This window comes from Paroedura picta, chromosome 8, assembly GCF_049243985.1.
Source record: "Paroedura picta isolate Pp20150507F chromosome 8, Ppicta_v3.0, whole genome shotgun sequence".
Lineage (NCBI taxonomy): Eukaryota > Metazoa > Chordata > Lepidosauria > Squamata > Gekkonidae > Paroedura > Paroedura picta.
In genome coordinates, this window is record NC_135376.1 from 35,942,621 (window position 1) to 35,959,831 (window position 17,211).

The window sequence follows — 17,211 nt, forward strand, 5'->3', positions numbered from 1 at the left end:
TATAAGAACCAACTCTTCTTCTTCTTCTTCTTCTATCTTTAGCTATATCTATAACACGAGATCCCACCCAGTCCCCATTTCACTGTTGAGATGAATTGTAATCTATGTACAGAGCCTACCTCTGATTTCTGCATAGTACCTTGTATACTGATATGTCTGTGTTAACAATAAATGACAAAAGAAGCCATTTCTTTAACATTACATGTTTGTTTTGTTATATTTATATACCGGCCTCCCCTGAGGCTCAAGGCGGTTTACATAGAACTTAGTGGAACAGGGAAAAATACACTAGCACAATACACATTATTATGAGTAAGGAAGGACTGTGGATTGTAGAGAACCTTGTGGGAGGGACTAGAAATACCCCCAAAGACAAGGCTTCAGCAAAAGACGCTCTTAAGGACAGGGCACTGGAGCAATTTACATGAAAGATGGGAGGCAAGTCTTCCGTCTTCATTACCATTTTCACATGGTAGGGCAGGTGCTGCCATGACTTCTTGCACTGACTCTTGCAGTGTGTCTATCTTTTAGATGGCAGGAAGATAGGCAGGCACCCCTCACCAATAGGGTACCACAACTAGAAACTGACAACCACAGGAAAGTGCATAGGGTGTTTGCATTCAGAAGATCCCCGATAGAATCCCCAGCCTCTCCAGAGTAGGTGATGTGAAAGACCTCTCCCTGGAAACCTGGAGAGCCATTGTAAATAACAGCAGATAGCACTGAGCTTGATAGGCCAATGTCTAGCTCAGTAGGAAGTATCTTAATGTGTTCATCAGACCTAGTTTTTATTTATGTGTATTTGCTACTTCTTTCACGCACTCCTAGATTGATCCCAAACATGTGTTTTGAGGTTTGTCTTTAAAAATCTAGCTTCCTTTGCTCATAGTGGAGGGAGGTGTTGATCATAGTCCATGGTCCATTTGTTCAATGGGGTGTCTGATCCCCTGTGTATATTATGTTATATGATACGGTAGGAGCCTCATGTTTGATCACTGTTTTTATGAACAGGAGTTGCATGTGCAGCTGGAGTCTTGCCGGGATGCCCTGGGATCTGTCAAGAAGCAGCTTTCTGACTGCCAGCAGGAAACCCAGGCAGCAAACAGGCGGCTGCAGGAACAGAGAGAGGAATGTGAAGCGCTTGCTGGGGCCTTAGAAGACTGCAGGCAGGAGCTGCAACACTGGAAAGCTTCCATGGAAAATCTAGGAAGGTGAAGGCAGACTGGGGAAAAGGGAGGTTCAAGATCTGTTTGCGTTCTCAGGTGATCTGGCTGTAACTCAACTTCCCGGTGGTTGTAACTCTTGAATCTGTATTCCAGAAAGGAAGCTGTGTTATATAGCTGTGACTGCAAAATCTCCATATGGTGCATTGTGTATGCATTGTGCACCTCCCTATCCTTGATGGGGTGCAGCTTCAGGCTGCATGTGCTGTCAGAAATTTGGAAGTAGTCTTTGCTGCCTCCCTCTCTATGGAGGTGCAGGTCAAGAGAGTAGCCTGCCAGGCATTTTCCCACTTATGCCAGCAAAGCTACTAGTGCCCTACCTGGCCCCAGAACACCTAGCCACAGTGATCCATATGACAGTCATCTCCAGGGTGGACTACTGTCATTCACTCAATATGGGCCTTCCTTTAGCCTTGATCTGGAAATTACATCTGGTTCAGAATGGAGCTGCATGGGTCCTTACGAGGACTCCATGGAGAGCCTATATTTGACCTGTCTCCAGCAGCTGCACTGGCTGCCAGTTGAATTCCAGATCAGATTTAAGGTGCTGGCTCTGACATTTAAGTCCTTATGTGTTCTGGAACCTGCATATTTACTCTGTTTAACATCTGTCCCAGGAGATTTTTTAACTGACAGGATTGAAAAAATGTTTTATTAGCTTAATTTTGAGGTTTTAAATGTTTAATTGTATGAGATTATTCTCCTCTCTTGTAAGCCACCCCAAGACCTTTTTGGAGAGGAGTGGCCTAGAAATATAAAAATAAACAGAGGCTGGGGGCTTGGATCCTAATGCTAGCATCAGGGATGCATAATTACCATTGATTAGCTATTCAGTATGGTGTACCATTCTTTTATACCCTTTTCAGTTGTTATGATTTTGGTGCTGCTACCACATGTGCCAGGAAAGTGCGCCTTGCATGATCCTCTCAATATGTGTTTGCTTTTTTTAATTTATTTATTTATTCAATTTCTAGACTGCCTCTCCTGCCATCATTTAGGTGGGGCCAACATGTGGGTTTTTGAGCTTCAGTATATGTGAATGGAAACCAGATTGTTGATGATATGCATTCGTTTATACTGAAGCTGGAAAATACCTATGTTGTCCTAGTCACAGAAAATGGCAGGTGGGTTTATTGCAAGGATCATGCATAGCCAGCTGTCCAGATCCACAAGGGTTGGCATGAAATCATAAAGAATGAAAATGACAGCATTTGGCATGTGGGGGGGGGGGGAATAGAGCACAACTCTCTTTTCCCTCTTAATATTTATTTATTTAGAAAAGTTTTATGCCATCTCTCCAGGGAAAGTGCTTTAGGCAAATTACAAAATAAAAACAAAACATTAAGTGATATTAATTAAAATCCATCATTAAAAAACGAGCCACAGCATAAAACATAGACCATAAAAACACAAATCATTGTGCAGCTTAAAATAACTGTTTCCAGCTAAAAAGACACTAAAATGTTGTTAAAAGACGGACTCCTTAATTAAAAGCCTGGATGAACGGAAATGTTCTGTCCTCATGCTTAAAACTAGCAATGTAAATGCCCGTTGCTTATTACCGGCTTTGGGATCAAGAACCAATGTTTAATACAGGAAGTTCTATAGTTGTTCTTGCGACTGCATAATCAACCACTTTACCCAGAAACAGCAAATGCAAAACTGGGCAGTAGTTGAATGCATCAGATGGATTCAGAAATGGACTTTTCAAAAGTTGCCTGATCACAGCCTCCTTCAGTCTCTCCGGAGTTGGAAGGGACCTCATGGGTCATCTAGTCCAACACCCTGCACTATGCACTATGCAGGACACTCACATTCCAATCACTGTCTGGCCTGAAGGTAGAAAGCAGGTTCAGAGAAATCCCGAATATAGGTAGACCAATTATGTCTTACTGGACCGTATGTTACTTTACCCATGGAAAGCTGAGTGAAAGCAGGGCATGTTCATGGACCTGATACCTACTCTTTAGATAGGCTTTTTTTTTTTTAATCAAGGATTCCTCTCAAGTTTTTGGGTCAGATAGCTGGAGTTCTTTCTTTCCACTCCTAGCCCTTCTCACACCAGACTTTCCACGCATCCCACATCCTGGTAGCCTTCTTAAAGATCATGCTCAGGCTCCACTCCCTCTTTTCTCTCTCCCCAGATAATAAATACCAGAAGGACTGGAAGTAGGACTACTTATTACCCCAAGATGTCGTGAAAGCCAGTCATCCCTTCTCTTTTGCAAAACAGGACCAGGAAGGTTCGGTTTTCAATAGAGAAGGTGCCTAACCTTGTGTAGTGATTAAATTACCCAGGCTTCATTTCTAGTGGGGACACAAAGTGTCTTGCAATATGAAGAAGACAATAAAACAAGCAAGGTAGGAGAAGGGTTTCTGAAAACAGAGCAGATCTTCCTGTTCCCTTTCTGCCTTGCACATCATCCTCCCAGCTGTAGGCTCTAGCCTTTTAGATTAAGAGCCCTTTTCTTCACTCGCACTAATTTTTATGTTCTGGTACACCTCACGTATACAGGTGTCACACCCCCCACCCTAAGATTCCAGACCAGTGATTCCTTTCTTGTCAAAAAAGTATGAACCTTTGGATAGAGCAGGGAGTGAGAAATAGTTAAAATGGAAGCACTTGTTGCTCATTGGAAGCCAAGCCATCCTGATCTTAATTTACAAAACAGAAGCGATAGCCAATTTTTGAAGACATATGGTGGATATAAAAGATATTATTCTGTCCTGAGATAAACCAGGGCTGGGCTTATTCCCAAGGGCTGTGTTATCTCATCCCCCTCTCCCCCCAGTTCTCATAATTTTGTTTCTCATCCCCTTAGGGAGAAGCAAACCTTGGAGTTGGCAGTGGAAAGCCTGACTCAGCAGCTTGACTCCTCCCACCTGGAGGGGGAGAGGCTGAAGATTACAAATGGAGATTTGCAGAGACAGCGGAAACTCCTGCAGGAGCAGAAGGAGGATGTGATTAAGGAAAGGGAGAGAACGAGGAAGGAGCTGGAGCGAGGGTGAGGTGCTGCAGCTGTCCCCATAGCATTGTGATGTACAAGGCAATCGCTTTCTACACCATGCTGGTGTTGAGCAACACAATGATATTGTCCTGATGGTCAAGGAGACCAGGGAATGTAGGCAATCAGATATGTAGTACAAGGCAGAACTAATTAATGTACTGATGGACATTTTAAGGGCTGATCAGCACTATAGTCCATAGTATATCCAAACACAAAAATTCTGAAGCCAGGGCCTCCTGAGTTTACCCGTAAAGCAGGCAAACTGAATTTGTATCCAATCAAGCACACTTGACCATTGTCCATAAATCTGATCAGCAGAAATACTGCTGGCTTGTAAAGACAGTTATCCCCCCCCCCCAAAAAAAAAGACACCCAGCTGTCAAAGGGGAAGAAGGAAGAGGAAATCTGTGGACAGTTGGCAGAGGAAGGGGAACTGCCCTCCAATGTAAGAGTAAAGTAGCCAGTAAACTCACTAGCAAACCCAGGCATTTCAGTAGCAGGTACTGCTCAATTGGTATGATATACCTCACCTCTTCAAAGATAGTCTATATGGGCTCACTACCCACATGTGTTCAGTGCTATTGTCACTCTTGCAATCTCATGGATTAAGAAGGAAATCTATGGAAATATTTGTGGTCTGCACATAAAATTCATGCGTTTGAGTCTCATTTGTATTAATACTATTCACTAGTTATATAGCATTTCTAAGCTCTCAAAGTACTTCACATACATGGTCCTTGCAGCCATCCTGCAGCGTATCAAGCAGATGGAAAGCTGAGACAGAACATTGCCCTTGGCAGCATTCGTGTCATTCAATCTCTTCCAGCGCAATCCTAAATAGAGTTGCATTTATATTGGCAGGCTCAGGGCCAAACTAGAAGTGCAGGTTAAGAATAGGGTCTAGGTTCCCTGGACCTAACATGCATTCCTTGCAGCCACATAGCAGCTGTGGGAAATGACTGTTAAAAAAATTAAGGAGAGCCCCCTTGGACTCAGAACATTATCATAGGGAGGAGTTTCTTGCTTCCCCCACAAACTGTTTTTCCAAGCCAAAATAGCGCTGGGGTGAGTTATTTTCACATTTTTGCTGTTCCGCTTGGTGTATTTTGTGCATGGATCCATATCTTTAAAATTTCACATGTCTAGTTTGTTCTTTAGAAGACTGTTGTGACACTGTTTAGAATGTCACTGTTACCCTCTCTGCCCTTCTGCAGCATTGGGGGAAGCTTGTGGGGCACTGGTAGAGCATCTCCTTGGCATGCAGGAAGTCTTAAGTTCAATCTCCAGCATGTCCAGTTACAAGCATCGGGCAGCGGCTGATTTAACAGACCACTGCCTGAGACCCTGGAGAACCACTGCTAGTCTGAGTAGGCAATACCAGTAGTCTAATTCCATATGAGGCAGTTTCATGTGTATGTGATAGGTTTACTTGGCTTTGTTATCTACTCTGGTTTTTTTTAAAGTAGTCTTAAAATAAGATCTAGTCCCTTTTCTGTGAACAAAAAGTGCTAAGTTAATTGTAACAGTAAAAAAAGTGAACATGAGTCTCATTGATTGGTTGTAATCTCAAGAAGTTGTGACGACCATCTAAATCAGAAATGTTAAGTGCTCTGGTTAAATAAGGTGTAAGGAGGTGCTAGGCTTGGACTTCTTCCTCAGGCAAAGGTCCCTGGAACAGCTGGAAGAAAAGATGTCAACCCTGAAGAAGGAGTTGGTGACCATCAAGGAGAATTTGAACCAGGCCATGTTGGAGAAGGATGTGCTAGAGAGTGCTAAGGAAGGCCTGACTGGAGCACTATCAAAAGTAAGGATGGTCATGGGAGCAGCCCTCTTCCCAAAGGGCTCTGGTCTTGTTTCTATTGTCTTTACTTCAGATGGTCTGCTTAGAACTAATTTTGCATCTGTCCCCTTTGTCTACAGCTTCCATTTGCTTGACATGGGAAGCAGCAGGCTAGCATATTGACTAGAGCATTTAATGGAGTGTAGGTTGCCAGGCATTTTATTAGATGTTATTAGATCTTATTAAGTTGAAGGGAATTTAGAGGTTTTATTGTTGTTTGATGTTGTCATTATATATTGTAATCCACCTTGAGCCATAGGGAAAGGATAGCTATTGTGTGTATTTTGTCTGTTCAAACATAACACTTTTCATGGTAAATTAATCTCTGTAGGAGTTGTGAAGTTATAAGTGCATTTTATCTGACATACTGGCACTTGGTCTGACTCATTAACATTACTTGCCCATGCCAATGATGGAACATAATATCACATTCCAATCCATTGGGGGGGGGGGAATGAAAGCCGTAAGAATCAAGTGCAGAAATGAGAAGAGATCAGAACTCAGGGATTATAAAAGTCTGAAACCGGACCTTTGGCAGATGGAGGAAAGCAAGCATCCTGAGCGGAGACATAGCGGAGGGCAGAAGATAAATGCTGAGGTTTATGTTGCATTCCTTGATAATAGCATCAGATGGGAGTGAGGATAAAACTCCAGGGAGCAGCCATTTATGCTACATCAGTTCTGTTTTTGAAAGCCTGTCAGGAAGCCATTACTGGGAAAGTGGTTGCTTGCCTCTTAATAGCACAAGATAAGTCACAGAGAAAATTAAGTTATTGGCAGAGCAGTGTTTCCACCTCTGCTGTAAAAGTAAGGACTGTGACTAGCTTTCCAATATTGGCTTAGGCCAGGCTTAGACCAGAGGGTTTTTGATGGACTCAGTTCACAGAAACTCATTGTGGGCTAAATACTCTAGGGAAAAAAACTCCTTAACAGAGAACTTCAGCAACTTGCTTTACTCCAAAACTGTCAGACTGAATGTCAGAATGCCCTTCTACTCTAAAAACATCACTAAATGTCTGCTTTCTCTGTGGGTCCCCCTATTTTTTGGGGGGGGGGGTTGGACAGGAAGAGAATGTAAGTTCCTGATAGTCAGTGCTGACCATCAATTTCAGCTCTGGCTATAAACCGAAGGATGCAGCCAGGAGGTCAGAGTAACACTGTTTGAGACAGCTTGACACTTCTGAAGTCTCGGAATTCTTTCCTAACAGCTTTGAGCCCTGATGTATAAATATCTGGAGGGGGGAAGAAACCATGGGTGAGGTACCATCACTTGCTATAACATCATCAGAGTTTGATATTTCCAAACAGTAAACTGTGCGCTAAATTAATCTCTTTTCTTGGAAATAACATGCCCACTAAGGCCATGATCCAATCTGGTGTTTGGGAAGGTCCTGAATGAGTAAGTATTTTGGTAAAACATTCCTCTGAAAACTGCACAAGTGTTCAGATTGGCCCTGCTGAAGTGAATAGTCGATCTCTTTGCCACCCACACATTGGCCAGGATGAAAACGCCAAAGTGTATTTTCTTCACACAATGTTGCCTGCCTGATACATAATGAATTAATCTTTTAAAAAATGTTTTGTTTTACATTTGCCTATTATGTTCACATCTGCAAACATGAATGCTGTCTTCCCTTCCTTGCTTCTAATTAAATGTGGGGAGTGACCTAGGATTGAGTTGAGTGGAATGGGAAAAAAGCTTTGTTAGTTTGTTTTTTAAAACCTATTATTTAAATCCCAGCCTTGGGTAATTCATATGTGCAATACAATTGCAGGGCTTTTATTTATTTATTTTCGTTTTAAAATTCTTACCTCATCTTTCCACTATAAAAACCCACAAAGCGGTTGGCAAAGCCAACAAACAATGTCAAATACTGGGGTGGGGGTGGGGGGTGGGGGAATGAAATATACCAAAACAAAAAAAAAAGTACAGACACCTATAGCCCAGACTCATAAAAGCATCCACAACCAATAAAATCTAAACATTGTTAAAGCTCAGGTCAGCAGAATGGACTTAGTTTAGCCAAACATGATAGGATCTTTAAAAACAGTCTAAAAATCCCTACAACCATCTGAATCAGGGGTAGTCAAACTGCGGCCCTCAGATGTCCATGGACTACAATTCCCAAGAGCCCCCTGCCAGCATTCGCTGGCAGGGGGCTCATGGGAATTGTAGTCCATGGACATCTGGAGGGCCGCAGTTTGACCACCCCTGATCTGAATAATCTTAATGCGAAGTCCAAACCCTCCACTTCATGGTGGACGTGTCGCTCTTCTTTCTACTCCAGGTTGAAGCCACTAATGCTGAGCTTCAGCTCTCCATCCACAAGATGAAATCAGAGGATGCTGAACTGAGAGATTCCCTGGCCAAGATGGGAGCTCTGAATGAAGGGTTGGCTCAGGACAAGGTCGACCTCAATCGCATAATCCTTCAGGTAACCAAACCCTGGAATAGCTTGCTAGAGCAGAGCTCAGTGTACACCACCAGCAACCATATGCAGTTTTATAAATTGAGATGGGCCAGGCATGACAAAATAACCACCTCAACCAGTGGGTTTCAAGCAAATTGAGGTAGTAGATGCAGGTCTGATACAAGACTGCATATCGCAGAGAAGTTGATACAGCTGATGTGGTTTAAAACTGCCTTTTTAAATTGTTCCTGGAAGGCAATACGTAATTAGTACGAACTAACTCTGGATTATTCCTGTAATGTTCTCTTTCTGACTCAGCCCCATCACTGAATGACCAGAAATGAAAACTAAATGTGGTTCTCCTGAGTCCTAATCTAGTGTTTTCGTCCTCTCTAGAGCCACGATAGCCCTGCATTGCAAGCGTATGCCCTGGATTCTGGGTCTCCTGCCAGCTGCTGAGAGTCCACTGCTGGGAGCAAACAGAGCTCTCATCAGTAGTTTCCTTGGCTGCCAAATCACACATTTTCCTTGAGCCTCTTTACACCCATGATGTGCCAGAAAGCTTTCAGCCTCACGAGCACCATCCCTGCAGGGCTCATAACTGCCAAGAGCTTGTAACTTGCAGTGAGGCCTGAAATGGGGGGGACTTGCAAGGCTCACACACTCCACAGCTTATGCCAACAGCATTTATAACTTCCGGAAGGCTTCAGGCTTGGTCTTGTAACCTGCCTTCATAGGACATGAGGAAATCTACTCAGATCCTGCTGACATGGACTTCAGGGCTGGGCACTCAATGAATCCGCTGCAATGGTGGTGGAATGAAGATTTGGGGGGGGGGCTCTCTTCTGCAAACTCTTATCACGGCAAGGAAAATAAGACAAAGGGATTCTGAAGCTCAGAACTGTATGAAAATCTCAGCCATGGGTGAGATTGGATATTACAAACTGAGGTGATGCAAAGATGATGATATTACAAACTGAGATGATTCCTATCTAGATACCTCCCCTGGATAGCAGTGTGTTGGCAAAACCAGGCTCCTTACTTTAGCAGAAGTCGGCAAAATTAAAATCAGAATGAAAATGGGAGAAAAGACATCAGAGATCCCTGTTGCATGACTGCTGCATTTTCACACACAAGTTTTAAACTGATAAAATCATGTTTTTAATATGAATGTGAAGCCTGCACTGCCCAGAAGGCTCCCTGTGCAGAATGCCAGCTGGGTAACCTTGGGTCAGTCACAATTCTCTCAGAGCTCTCTCAGCCTCACCTACCTCGCACGGTGCCTGTTGTGGTGAGAGGATGGGAAAGCAATTGTAAGCTGCTTTGAGTCTCCTTTGGTTAATGGAAAGCAGGGTATAAAAAAAACCTCATCATCTTCGTTTGAACAGCAGATGCCTCTCTTCTTTTTTCAATTCTATGCTAAGAATTGTGAGTACCATAAAAACAAGAGAGAAGGAGATAGAGAAACCTAAGTGCTGCTGTGTGCTCAGCAGTGAGCCACGAACCACCCCCTTCAGGTGGCAGAACTCCAGGGTTACTCTGCCTTCCATTTTCCTGTACCATCCTACCCATCTAGACCATGTAAGTCCATGTGTTGCTCTCTTGCATTGTAGCTGGAAGAAGAGAAGAGCAGACTGTTGAGCAGGAAGCGGGAACTAGAACAGGAGCAAAGTGGTTTGCGTGACCAGCTAGCCCACTTAGAGCAGGAGCTGCTGCACACACGGGCAGAGAAGCAAAGTCTGGAGCACAGCTGCCAGGCCTCAGAAGAGAAGCAGGAGAGACTGGATGAGGACATCTCCTTGTTGCGCAGGGAGAAAATCCAGCTGCAGGACCAAGTAATGCAGGTAGGAGAAAGGCATCAGAAGAGGACACGAGACTTCCTTTTGCACAAAATATTTCTAGGATATGGATAAGAACAAAATAATTTGTTTGGATCTCATGTCCTCCTGTTTTTGCATTTGGCCTCCATCTGAATGCCTCTGGAAGCTGATGCTAGACAAATACAATTCCACATTCTGCAACCAGGAAAAACTGCAACTTGGAATGAAATATGCAAAATTGATTATGCTTTCTTCCTAGTTGTGAAAAAAAAAGTGAGAAAAGGATTTGCATAACTTAACTTGGAATAATTTTTCCGAATCTTTGCTTAGATTTTGGCAAAGCTGGTTTGACCTTATTTACAGTGCAGTCCTATGCAGAGTTACACCCTCCTAAGCCCACTCAATGCAGAAGACTTAGAAGAGTGTAACTGTGTTTAAGACTGCACTGTTAAACTTGGGATAAGATGCATAAGAACTTTGGACCACAGGGAGCACTGTGACAAGGAACTTTCAAGTTATAGGGACCCATAGAAAGCACAACTTGAATTCTGTTTGGTTTCTAAATCTTTAGCAGTAACTGTGCCAAGTATTTCCAAGGGGCAATCATGAAACTTCCTTTGTTAAAAAAACAAAGAAACATAGGATGGCACTGCTATGCTATTAGTTGTCCCTGTAAATTTGCTGAACAGATTAGGACTATCCCTTGCATTTTGGGTGATGGAGTTAAATATTCTTTATGTTTTAAAATTCAACTAGGGAAATGCTGAATCCATTGCACTGCCAGCCAGTCAGGACAGAGGACAGATATGTATTATAACATAATAACATAATATCTCTATCATACTGATTGGCTATTTGTAACTTTTGGTGCAAAACAACAACGTTTGGACTCCTGTTTCTCTATGGCCCATTATGCACGGCCGCCGAAACGGCAATTTCGGGTCACATGGAAAACGCGGAGGGGGAAGACGCGAAGCACCCCGGTTATGCATGGGACGGGGCGCGACGGCGGCAAAACCCAGAGTAACCGATTATGCACGTGGCGATCCTGGCGCCGCTTCTGGTTGCACCCCGGTCACCCGGAAGCTGTGCTTTCTTCCGCGTTTCACTGACGCGGCTTTTTCGGCGGCATGCAGCGACGCTGCAGCCGGTTGCAGCCGGCACCGTGCGTTATCGGTGATTTTAGTCGCCGCCATTCAACCCCGAATGTGCATTATTCCCCCCGTGCATAATGGGTCTATGTAGTGACTCCTTCCATACTTCTACTGACCCCCAAAAGAGATGGGTCACATGGCTGAGTCATCCAATCCAGGTTGGTCCACTGAAATTGACAGCACCTATTCAACATTTCAGGCAGAGACCTTCCAACTTCCTGAGATCATTTTAAACCTTTCCATGCAACATGTGTATAATTGAGCTCGTCATGTGTATTTTGCTATTGTATATACTGTATATATATTGTATATATATTGTATATATATTGTATTTTGCCATTGATATACTCTCATGATTTGGGCTTGCTTTGTTGATTATGTAATAATACCTCTTTAACTGATTCAGCTCTGAGAGGGAGACATAGTTTGCCCACACTTGTGTCTTCAATGTGGAGTGTTTATCTTGTTGAGTAGCCATAATCAAGACTGCCGGTGCCTTCCTTTCCCACTGTTTTTCTCTGCTTTGTACCAGCTGAGCAGCCAGAAACAAACTCTCAGTGAGCAACTGGCCCGCAGCCACCGAGACATGGAAGTGCAAGCGGATTCCTTGGTCAGCACACTACAGGAAAAAGAAAAGATGGCTAAAGAGAAGGCACAACTGGCTGTGGAGCTCACTGCACTGGAGAGACAGAAGAAATTGCTAACAGAAGAGGCAGATACGATTAGGTATTCTTCACCTCCCAGGAAGAAGGCACTTGGAGTAACAGGGGGTCCCCCGCTCCTTAAATTCAGGGTATTGTTTGTTGAATATGATCTGAAAAGACTTGGTCTTTACATGCCTTTCTTCTTCCTGTTTTAATGAAAGATCTTGTAGATAAGTGACAAAGCTAGAAAGATCTAGTTCACAAAAATGGAAAAGCAAGGCTCTTGTAAGGGTTGTTCAACCCTTGTGCAGTCATTCTGGGTTTTTTTAGAACCAACCAGTTTAGTTCTTACATCTTGATTTGTAACTGGTGACCCAGCATGGAAGTCCTTTGGCCTTTAGTTCTTTCTGTGCTGCCATTTTTAATAGCTGCTTGGGACATATTCTCAAGGTATCTAGTAATTTCATCTTGCAGAGTTTCAGTAGATCGTTCATTGAACTCCAGTTCTACAGGACTCTACCATATAGGGCATGTACAGCGACTGAAAAACAAAAATGGAGCCACATGGTATACCATGTCATCTAGCACAGTGGTCCCCAACCTTTTTATCACCAGGGACCAGTCAATGTTTGAGAATTTTACCGAGGCCCGGGGAAGGGGTAGTCTTTTGCCGAGGGACGTCGCCGCTGCTGCCTGAGTCCCTGCTCTGCTTGCTTTCCCGCCAGCATTGCTGACTTCCCACTGCCCACTGGGGGGGGGCTGCCAGCAGCAGCTGCGCAGTGCCATGCCGAGGGGGAGCCCCAGCCATGGCAGCCACCCAAAAGCACCAAAGGTGAGCCAGCAGCAGAGTGGCAGGGCAGCAGTCAGGGAGGAGCCGCGGCCTGGTACCAACTGATCCACGGACCGGGGGTTGGGGACAGCTGCTCTAACAGACCTCTCTGCAGAAGCACAGCATACAATGTGGTAAAAATGATATGCAGTTCATAGGCAACTCAGCCCACGGGCTGCATACAGACAAAGCATCTTAGAGTTTGTTCATGATTAACATGGATCTAGTTAAATGTCAGGCTGGTGCTCTTTCTCTCTCCTCCACTTTTGGGTGTCATAAAAAGACTGAAGAGAGAACTTTCCAGCAATCTCCAATTTGTTCTAATGTCTAAATGTCACCGGGACTTTTAACTGCAATTTAATCCTGGTTAAGAATCCCAGTTACTAGGAAGAGAACAAACTGAAGTTAGTTGAAAACTTCGATCTTCACTGTCCAGTGCAGCACTTGAGAAGAAGAGTGAGAGAGAAGAGAGTGCAGAAGCTCAACAAATACCCAGGTCTGGGTGTATCTTGAAGGCACTTGTTTGTTCATGACATGTTAATTATCCAACATCTTGGGTTTTGTGTCTTCATTTTAACCCAGGTTTGTTTTCCTTTCTCCTGTTTTGGCCTGTCCAGAGGGCAGCTTCAAGATATAACTTGGTGTAGTGCTTAGGAACGATGGCCTCTAATCTGGGGAGTCGGATTTGTTTCCCCATTTTACCACAGGCAACCAGCTGGGTAACCTTGGGCTAGTCATAATCCTGTTAGAGCTGTTCTCACAGAGCAATTCTGTCAGAGTTCCCTCAGCCCCACCTACTTCACAGAGTGTCTGTTGTGGGGAGAGAATGAAAAAGCAATTCTAAGCTGAATTGAGGCTCCTTCAGGGAGTGAATAGCAAGGTATAAAACTCTTTTCCTACTACTACTTGTCTTTCAATGCTAGTCTAGTCTAGACTAGAAAATTAGCCAAGAACGTACCTTCAAAGATGTGCCTTTCCCGATAAGCTCATTGTACAATTCCTCTTCTGCAAAGTCTGCATTAGACTTGCAATCACTACCAACCGATACTGAGGATGGGGAAGGATGAGCACCAGTAAAGGAGCTCACCAGTAAAATTAGTCCCTATTCAAAATCACCTCTAGATTTTGTGCCAAGGACAATAAAAGCTTAGTTGATAAGCCTGGATTATTTGCTGATATTCTTTAGAGTGGAGAAAGAATCCTTGGAAACCAGCCTTTTTGAGGCACAAGAACTGATCGCTCAGCTGGTGTCCCGCAAGGAACAACTAGAAGGAGAGAAACAAGGCATTGAACTTACCAAGCAAACTCTGCAAGGTACAGTATGTACACTATTGATTCCAAATAAGAATTTGTGTAGACTTGACTTCTGCACTAATTGCTACATTGCAGAGGAAGAGAATCTCCTACCTAAATTGTAAATAAACAATTTACAGTAAGGTACATTCTAAGTGCCCCAGCTAATCCAGTCATGGAAGCTAAGCAGGGTCAGTCCTGGTCTGCATTTGGATGGGAGACCACCAAGGAAGAACAGAGTCCCTGTACCTTGGCACAAAATGACAAATTGTTGTATTATGTAAATTAAATTACTTTGTATATTTTTTGTTGTTACCCGCCCTGAGCCAGCTGGGAAAGACAGGCTACAAATAAGGTTGTTGTTATTGTTATTAATTCAGAAACAGCACATTTAAAACTGCGGTTCTGTTATTTAGAATTGCCTTTCTGTTTTTCTCACATACTTTGATAACAGGAGAAAGACTGAAAACTGTGTTGTGACATGCATTAATTTAGCCTACATGTGCTTGGGGGTGGGATTGTTTTTAAAGAATATACCTTTGAGCTGGCTATGATGAGCTTGCATTTGCTGATGGGTGGTTGGTGGCCTGTATTTAAATAACTTTGACTATCTTACAACATAGTCAACACTGTGAGAGATGACCAGATTGTAGTTGCTTGGGTAATTTTGTTGAAAACATTTTTATTCCACCTTCATTTTGTTAATGTGTTTTATAGCATAGCTATGTATCAAGCACACATGCAAAACCAGCTTTAATGAAAACATAAAAACCTTGAGTTGGATCCAGCAAGCTTTTTCATTAAGCCATGCCCATCTATCATGCTTACTATATTGTTTGTTTGTTTGTTTGGTGCATCTATATTCTGCTTTTCTCCCCAGTGCGGACCTAAAGCAGCTAACAATACACAGAGAAAAATACAATAGAACAAACAAGAAAGGGAGGGGATGCTTCTGATTGTCAAGCAGTTCCTCTCTCTCTCTCTCTGCTAGCTAATCTTATTTATTTTTTTATTTATTATTACATTTCTAGACTGCGCCAGGCGTCTCGGGACAGTTCACAACATTTATGTATACAATAACACACTTAAAATCATAAACATTTTCTGCCCAACTCTAGGATCCAACCCTCAGAGTGTAGAGGACAAGAACTACTCAGCTTCTCTCTCTCTGAACACATTCAGGTCTTAAATGTCTATGTGCAAGGAGGAGAATAAAATTGTGAAATGTTATTTAGCTGCTGTTATCTAGCAAGATCTTCTCCAGTTCCTTCCCTAACAAAAGGGGGGTAGTATTCTGTAACCCTCATGGCTCTTGTACATGCAGATCCCATCACCACCAGCATAGCCTTTTTCCATGGTCAAAAGGGACCCCTTCTTTCTTTTTCACCAGCAGGGCCCATTCCGCACACATTGGATAATGTACTTTCAGTGTGCTTTTGCATTACCTCATGAGTGCAGAATGGGCTGGTTGGATCCAACCCCATGTTGTTGTTTTTTTTTAAAATCTGCTTCCTTTAGATAAAGATGACAGTTATCAAACTGAAAGCAAGCCATAGGGCACTGGGATTCCAATATGGTACATCAAATATTTCAGCATAATAAACAGATTTCCAGGGACTCTTCAAACTTCAGTTGATACTTTAATATCCAGAATTCTAAATAAACCCCAATGCATTTTACTGCATAGCTTTATCAAGGGACATCCATTTCAAAATGTTTTCAACTGGGAACATCAATTTAGAAGAACAATCTCTTAACAGAGAATAAGACCATTATAACAATTCTATAAATGGCTACTCCTAGCTTCAAGGCGTTCCAGACGCATTACTAGCCATGCTGGAACCCTTCTTCCCCTGTTTTGAACTTGGTATTACTGCTTTGCCACTGGTTGTATTAGAGAGCATGCAAAGATATGTCCAGAATTAAGCCTTGTGTTCTTTCCAGTGGAACTAGGGAGAGCTAGACATGAGCTGGAGCTCCAGGAAACCACAATGAAAAGAGAGAAAGAGATGTTGAAGCACCAGCTAACTGAGGTAGAACAAGAATACCAGCTGGCCATAAAGAACCAGAAGCTGACTTTTGAAAAGGACCTTGGGTGCCTCAGAAAAGAGAAGGTAAGAGCTGCAGGCCTCCAACCTTACGTAGACAAAAATGCTAGAACAGTACACAGTGGCAGTTATCTCCAGGAGCCATTCCAGATACAAAATGCATACACATTACTTCAGCTACAAAGTGTACCTATTGGAATAATTCCCTTAAAATACATGTTAATATGGGTTTGGTTTTATCCTAGTATATTGTTTAAATTTCCATTTTGCAAATTCCAGGCTGTACTCTCAGCCAGAGGATCCTGGTGACATCTTGCATAAAATATTTTTTTTAATGATGGATGTTGGCTTTCCTAGTTTGCGTAGCGGGCCTTTTCTGCCAATAGAGGAAACCCACACAGCCTCCTATGATTTTCGGGGACTAGGTTTGTTTTAAACTCTGGACCTTCCCCTTAGTTACCAGATGTTCTTTAGGTAGCAAGTGTAAAGCATTGGGTTCTCTGCCATGAGGCAAGCTTTGTGGTGAGCAAGTAGAACTTGGGGATCATTGAGGCAGGAGATGTATATAAGTAACAATGAAGATTTATTTATTTACAGATTGGTTTCAAGGAACAGATAGCAGCACAGGTTTCCAGATAGTTGGTGAAACCTGGCTGATGCACATAAATTTACGCTAGCTCTGGCTTCTGAGCATGGTTTGAATTTTCTTCATTGCTTAGGGCACAAACAGGCTTTGACTGACACTAGCCACTATGTTGAGTCCTCTACCACACTAGCCTGCCCTTTCCCAAGAGACAGACCAAATGGTACAACATCTAGACTCATTACCAGAGAAAGAGCTAACAACTGGGTTATTTGTTCTCGCACAGAGTTAGAGCTAAACCACTCTGTCATACCACCAGGTAGAGATATCTTTCACTCTGTCTGATCTTGTCCTGAGG

General features: G+C 43.1%; 1 protein-coding gene across 5 annotated transcripts in view; it reads left to right on the forward strand.

Moving 5' to 3' along the window:
- The window catches only part of CROCC2 (ciliary rootlet coiled-coil, rootletin family member 2), a 90,040-nt gene that overhangs the window by 31,969 nt on the left and 40,860 nt on the right, over nt 1-17,211 (forward strand). For all 5 annotated transcript variants that reach the window (XM_077349011.1, XM_077349012.1, XM_077349015.1 and 2 more), the window contains 8 exons: nt 1,012-1,211; nt 4,046-4,228; nt 5,891-6,035; nt 8,360-8,506; nt 10,096-10,326; nt 11,989-12,182; nt 14,116-14,243; nt 16,167-16,336. In XM_077349011.1, the coding sequence (XP_077205126.1) occupies nt 1,012-1,211; nt 4,046-4,228; nt 5,891-6,035; nt 8,360-8,506; nt 10,096-10,326; nt 11,989-12,182; nt 14,116-14,243; nt 16,167-16,336 (1,398 nt within the window). The remainder of the gene's footprint in view (nt 1-1,011; nt 1,212-4,045; nt 4,229-5,890; nt 6,036-8,359; nt 8,507-10,095; nt 10,327-11,988; nt 12,183-14,115; nt 14,244-16,166; nt 16,337-17,211) is intronic.